The sequence below is a fragment of the Prorops nasuta genome, unplaced genomic scaffold, assembly GCF_024137725.1.
Source record: "Prorops nasuta isolate Cenicafe-Biocafe unplaced genomic scaffold, Cenicafe_Pnas_1.2 PNAS00042, whole genome shotgun sequence".
Classification (NCBI taxonomy): Eukaryota; Metazoa; Arthropoda; class Insecta; order Hymenoptera; family Bethylidae; genus Prorops; species Prorops nasuta.
The window spans coordinates 510,233-517,458 of record NW_027116839.1 but is presented as its reverse complement, the minus strand read 5'-3'; the positions used below and the strand labels follow the sequence as shown (position 1 = coordinate 517,458).

The following is a 7,226-nucleotide window of genomic DNA, read 5'->3' as shown; positions in this document are numbered from 1 at the left end:
TCGTCTCATATAAGTACTCCCTGACCCCAAGTGAGTTACCCTCGTCCCATATAAGTACTCCCTGAACCAGTGTCAGTTACCCTCGTCCCATATAAGTACTCCCTGACCCCAAGTGATTTACCCTCGTCCCATATAAGTACTCACTGATCCCCAATTGAGTTACCCTCGTCCAATATAAGTACTCCCTGACCCCAAGTCAGTTAACCTCGTCCCATACAAGTACTCCCTGACCCCAAGGCAGTTACTCTCGTCCCATATAAGTACTCCCTGACCCCGTGTGAGTTACCCTCGTCCCATATAACTAATCCCTGACCCTAATTGAGTTACCCTCGTCCCATATAAGTACTCCCCGACTCCAAGTGTGTTACCCTCGTCCCATATAAGTACTCCCTGGGTCCGAGTGAGTTACCCTCGTCCCTAATAAGTACTCCCTGACCCCAAGTGAGTTACACTCGTCCCATATAAGTACTCCCTGACCCCGTGTGAGTTACCCTCGTCCCATATAAGTATTCACTGATCCCCAAGTGAGTTACCCTCTTCCCTAATAAGTACTCCCTGACCCCGTGTGAATTACCCTAGTCCCAAATAAGTACTCCCTGACCCTCAAGTGAGTTACCCTTGTCCCATATATGTACTCCCTGACCCCGCGTGAAATACCCTAGTCCCAAATAAGTACTACCTAACCCTAAGTGAGTTACCCTCGTCCCATATCAGTACTCCCTGACCCTCAAGTGAGTTACCCTCGTCCCATATAAGTACACACTGATCCCCAAGTGAGTTACCCTCGTCCCATATAAGTACTCCCTGACACCAAGTGAGTTACCTCGTCCCATATAAGTACTCCCTGACCCCAAGTCAGTTACCCTCGTCCCATATACGTACTCCCTGACCCAGTGTCAGTTACCCTCGTCCCATATAAGTACTCCCTGACCCCAAGTGATTTACCCTCGTCCCAATTAAGTACTCACTGATCCCCAAGTGAGTTACCCTCGTCCCATATAAGTACTCCCTGACCCCCAAGTGAGTTACCCTCGTCCCATATAAGTATTCACTGGCCCCCAAGTGATTTACCCTCGTCCCATATAAGCACTCCCTGTCCCCGTGTGAATTACCCTAGTCCGAAATAAGTACTCCTTGACCCTAATTGAGATACCCTCGTCCCATATAAGTACTCACTGATCCCCAAGTGAGTTACACTAGTCCCATATAAGTACTCCCTGACACCAAGTGAGTTACCTTGTCCCATATAAGTACTCCCTAACCCCAAGTCAGTTACCCTCTTCCCATATAAGTACTCCCTGACCCCGTGTGAGTTACCCTTGTCCCATATAAGTACTCCCTGACCCCAAGTGAGTTACTCTCGTCCCATATAAGTACTCCCTGACCCCAAGTGAGTTACCCTCGTCCCATATAAGTACTCCCTGACCCCGTGTGAGTTACCCTCGTCCCATATAAGTACTCCCTGAGTCCGAGTGAGTTACCCAAGTCCCATATAAGTACTCACTGATCCCCAAGTGAGTTACCCTCGTCCCATATAAGTACTCCCTGACCCCCAAGTGAGTTACCCTCGTCCCATATAAGTACTCCCTGACCCCAAGTGAGTTACTCTCGTCCCATATAAGTACTCCCCGACTCCAATTGTGTTACCCTCGTCCCATATAAGTACTCCCTGAGTCCCAGTGAGTTACCCTCGACCCATATAAGTACTCCCCGACTCCAAGTGTGTTACCCTCGTCCCATATAAGTACTCCCTGAGTCCGAGTGTGTTACCCAAGTCCCATATAAGTACTCACTGATCCCCAAGTGAGTTACCCTCGTCCCATATAAGTACTGCCTGTCCCCAAGTGAGTTACCCTCGTCCCATATAAGTACTCCCTGACCCCAAGTGAGTTACCATCGTCCCATATAAGTACTCACTGATCCCCAAGTGAGTTACCCTCGTCCCATATAAGTACTCCCTGACCCCAAGTGAGTTACCCTCGTCCCATATAAGTACTCACTGATCCCCAAGTGAGTTATCCTCGTCCCATATAAGTACTCCCCGACTCCAAGTGTGTTACCCTCGTCTCATATAAGTACTCCCTGAGTCCGATTGAGTTACCCAAGTCCCATATAAGTACTCACTGATCCCCAAGTGAGTTACCCTCATCCCATAAAAATACTCCCTGACCCCGCGTGAGTTACCCTCGTCCCATATAAGTACTCCCTGACACCAAGTGAGTTACCTCGTCCTATATAAGTACTCCCTGACCCCAAGTCAGTTACCCTCGTTGTTTGGGAGGAACTACTTCGCACGAAGGAATTCCTTAGTTTTTGAATAACTTGTACACTTTTTTTAGGGAAAAAGCCCGAAGGCATAAAAAACCCTGTTTATTGCTCGTAATACACTTTCACTTATAATTAACTATAATTCGTTAAACAACACATTGATGGATTAATTACACTATATTAAATGAACATTATTAAGCTCGTTGCTTGTTGTATTTTTATTCTCTTTCGCGTAAATTGTTGTTTAGGCTTACGCCTGATTTCATTTCTTCTCTCCTTCGTGGAGTTCGTTTTGTAGGTTCACACCTTATTTCGTTTCTACTCTCCCTCGTGGAGCTCGTTCTGTAGGCTAACGCCTGGATTCGTTTCTCCTCTCCCTCGTGGAGCTCGTTCGATAAGCTTGCGCTTGATTGTATTTGATAACAACTTGGTTGTTATTGTTATAATGAACAATCCGTTAAGCACCTCAATTACGATCACTTATATGAATATAATATCATTTCTTTTCGCTTCGATTAAAATTACTACGACGCGTCCGCTTTCTTTAACTGTTACCAAGAGAATGAATTTTATCCGGCAACTGTTCAATCTGATCTGGGCTGAAAACAAAAACCCGCTAGCAATCGATTTTTACATGTTACTACGCAGATAAATCGATCACCTGACTGCAGCTAAAATCTCGATCTTTTTAAATCATGCTTATCGAATTGTTCGGTTACCTTATTAATTATACCATTGTATGGATTTAGCTACAATATTCAATTTAAAGATTACATGACTTGAACATCCTCCCCCCGTTGAGAGATGATATCGATCAAAACTTTATTTACAATCAATTAAACAACAAATTGATTTTACATTTCGCTTGAAATTACCTCTAGATGTTTTAACGGTTACTACTCGAACTATACCATCATCCCCAGGATGCGTCTCTATTATTTTTCCTATAGACCAATGCATGCAAGGTTGATTTTTTTCTAAAAGCAGCACAATAGTTCCTACCGTTATCTCTTGTCCAGGATAGAACCACTTATTTCGCTTTTGTAATTCCATTAAATACTCGGATTGCCATCTTTTCCAGAAATCTAAACGAATCTTTTGAATTAGGCGCCAAGCTCTAATATGCTTGTGAGATATTTCGGAAATTTCAGATTCGGGTAACATGTTTAGCGGTTTGCCTATCAGTAAATGAGCTGGAGTCAATGCTAACGGATCATTTGGATCAGACGAAATTGGACACAAAGGTCTAGAGTTTAAAATTGCTTCTATTTCTACCGTAAATGTATTTAATTCTTCTAAAGTAAGCAACTGATCACCGACCACTCGTTTAAAATGGTGTTTAAAGGATTTAACCGCCGCTTCCCATATGCCTCCGAAATGAGGGGAAAGAGGAGGATTAAAATGCCAATATATTTTGTTCTCCAATGCGTAATGCTCCCTTTTATCTTTAAATTCTCTTGATTCTAATAACATATATAATTCTTGTAATTCGCGATTGGCACCTACAAAATTTGTTCCATTATCGGAATAAATGTGAGCGGGTATACCTCTTCTTCCGGTGAACCTTCGTAATGCCGCTATGAAGGCCTCTGTTGATAAGTCGTTAGCAATTTCTATATGTACTGCTTTAGACGCCATACATATAAATACGCATCCATAGGCTTTTATTCGATTCCGATTTCTATATTTTTTTTCTTTTATGAATATAGGCCCGAAAAAATCTATACCAACATGATGAAATGGAAGAGACGGCTCCACTCGTTCCGCTGGTAAATCCGCCATCTTATAATTGTTTATCTTTGGTTTAAATCTTAAACATCGCACACAATTTCGTACAATTTTACGAACCTGATTTCTACCATCAAGAATCCAAAACTTATGTCTTATTGAATATAAAGTACTCTGCACCCCAGCATGATAAAATTTTTCGTGGCATGCACGTATAATCAAATCAGTAACGTGATGCCGCGCTGGCAACAATACAGGGCATTTTTGATTAAAAGGTATCTTAGAATTTTTTAATCTACCTCCTACGCATATCAATCCGTCATTATTTAATATAGGACTCAATGAAGCTATTTGATTTGATTTAATTTCCTTTTTGTTGCTTAAACAATTTATTTCATATGCAAATCGATCAGCTTGAACTATTTTTAATATTTTAACTTCTGCTTGATTGATTTCGTCGTTACTTAAACTTCCTCGTTGTTTATTATTCTTATTAAATCGTAAACAATATGCTATTACCCTTATCATTCTAGAATATTTAGAAAATCTTTTAAGAATTTCCATTCCGCTAACCTTGATTATAAAACACGACTCATTTCGCTCCCCGACTTCGTTATCTAAAGTAATTTGTATCGATTGTGGCCACAACTTTTCGCCTTTTTTTAACCATGACGGTCCTTCGAACCATGTCTTGTTATTCAGGAATTCACTTGGTGATTGTCCTCTCGACAAATGATCAGCTGGGTTTTCATGCGTTCTCACATGGCGCCACTCTATTTGATCCATTACGCTTTGTATCTCCGTGACCCTGTTTGCTTCGTATAGCCTTAAAGATATCGGTGTTTTACGAATCCAATGTAAAACTATAGTAGAATCGCTCCAAAATACGATTTTTTGTATTTGAATTGTTATAATAGATCTGATTTCCTTGTATAGACGCGCAAGCGTTAAAGCCCCGTTCAGTTCCATTCGTGGAATGGTTATCTCCTTTAATGATGCTACTCGAGATTTGGAACAAATTAGTCGTACACTTATATTTCCTTTCGCATCGATAGATCCTAGATATATACAAGCACCATAACCCAATTTGCTAGCGTCACAAAAACCATGAATCTGTACCTCACATGCTTCACCAATCAAAGAATAACGTGGTACCGTTACGTCGTTTAGTAGGATTAATTGGTTGGCAAATAATGCCCATTTTTCTCTTAAAGTCATGTTTATCGACTCGTCCCATGACACCTTGATCTTCCAGCATTCTTGTACAATGATTTTTGCCATGAATATTACCGGACCCAAAAGACCGATTGGATCAAAAATCTTGGCTACTGTTGATAATATAATCCGCTTAGTAACTCGTTCATTAGACTCTATTGGCTTTACGATGTATGACAATTCGTCACTTTTGGCATTCCAAAAAACTCCTAATGTTTTCTTTGTAATTGTATCATCCGTTAAGAACTCCATGTCTGACATCTGTTCATCCATAAATTCTATGGCTCTCGGATGATTCGAAGACCATTTTCGTATTTTAAATCCTCCCAGATTCAACAATGCAATTAACTCATTTCTCAACTTTAATATATCGTCTAAATTGTCTGCACCTGCCATGAGATCATCAACATATAGATTTCGTTTTAAAATCGCCGCACCTATGGGAAATTTATCTCCTTCATCCTCAGCCAATTGTTTTAAAGTGCGAATTGCCAAAAATGAAGATGACGATATTCCGAAAGTTACCGTGTTTAGCTCAAACGTTCGAATTTGTTCTTGATGAAACCATAATATCCTTTGATAACGTCTATCCTCTTTGTTTACCAGAATTTGTCTATACATTTTTTCTATGTCCGCTGTGATCATGTATTTATTTAACCGAATGCGTACTAAATGCTCGAATAATTTATCTTGAATGTTCGGGCCGGTTAATAAAATATCATTTAACGATATTCCCTTACTGCCTTTAGCCGATGCATCGAATACTACCCTGACCTTCGTTGTGATGCTATCTTTTTTTATTACCGCGTGATGTGGCAAATAATAACCTTCTTCTTCTTCTGATTCTATTAAAGTCATATGCCCCGATTCTAAATATTCTTGCATGACTTTACGGTATTCCTTTTCTAATTCCGAATCATTTTTAAATTTTCGAATTAATGCATGAAATCGCCGCGTAGCTATTATCTTAGTATCCCCTAGATCTGGTTTGTTTAATTTAAAAGGCAACCGTACTATGTATCTGCCCTTATCATTTCGGATAGTATTTAATACGTAATGTGCTTCACATTCATTCATATCATTTAACATTTTTTTTTTCTTGTTTAATTCCGTTGATGTAATTTGTTTGATAAAACTTGTTAATTGACAATTCTCAATCTTCCCATGGTTTTCTCTCGGCATTTCACCTACAACAACCCATCCTATCAACGTTTTTTGCAGATATAAATCGCCTTCATTAGGTATTAAATTGAATTGACCTACACTAAATAAAGATATTGTTGCTCCGGAACCTATGAGTAAGTCAACTCCTCTCGGCACATGGAATTGAGGATCAGCGAGTTTTAAATTTGCTGGTATCTTTATCTTTTCGCGCGGAAAAACTTCACTCGGTACATTCTCTGAAATCTTAGGCAATACTAGACATGTCAATTTTTTATTAAATGGACTATGAGCTGAATAAAAAACTAATTCTACCATTCCGTTTGTAAAAGTCTGTATATTATCAATCGCGTTAATCCTAAATTCGCATGCTTTAATAGGCAGGTTGAGTCTACGAGCCATTTCATTAGTTAAAAAATTAGCAGTAGCACATGTATCTAATAAAGCACGACCCTTAATAAATTTCCCTACATCATTTTTTATTCTTATTTCGGCAGTCATTATTAATTGTGAAAATGAACGGGTCGCGATCGTGTGCATCGCGACCATATTATGTCAATTTTTGTCGCCTGGTCGTATTGTTTCTCTATTAGAAGTATCATTTACTTTCGATATATTAACTCGTTGTTTCTCATCTATTATTCCCCTTTTATGTAGCGATGTGTGATGAAACCTGTTGCAAATTTTACATTTTATAGATTTACATGGTCTTTCATGAACGCGTAGACAATTCTGGCATACCCTTAATTGTTTGACTTTGTCCCATCTTTGTTCGATATTCATCGCATCGTATTTGGGACATCTGAATATAGAATGCATACCATCTCGACAAATTGAACAATATCCCCCTCGAG

At 39.7% G+C, this 7,226-nt stretch overlaps 1 protein-coding gene across 1 annotated transcript; it reads right to left on the bottom strand.

Annotated features, from left to right (window-relative positions):
- Positions 1-2,812: 2,812 nt before the first annotated feature.
- On the bottom strand, positions 2,813-6,921 carry LOC136784013 (uncharacterized). The gene is made up of 3 exons (XM_066744467.1): positions 3,144-6,921; positions 3,002-3,017; positions 2,813-2,867 (listed from the first exon to the last, which is right to left on the bottom strand). Exons 1-3 carry the CDS (start codon positions 6,919-6,921, stop codon positions 2,813-2,815), a joined length of 3,849 nt encoding a protein of 1,282 aa, XP_066600564.1.
- Between the last annotated feature and the right edge of the window lie 305 nt (positions 6,922-7,226).

Excerpts from the sequence above, each read along its gene's own strand:
- LOC136784013 (XM_066744467.1), bottom strand. The coding sequence starts at position 6,921 with ATGGTCGCGATGCACACGATCGCGACCCGTTCATTTTCACAATTAATA.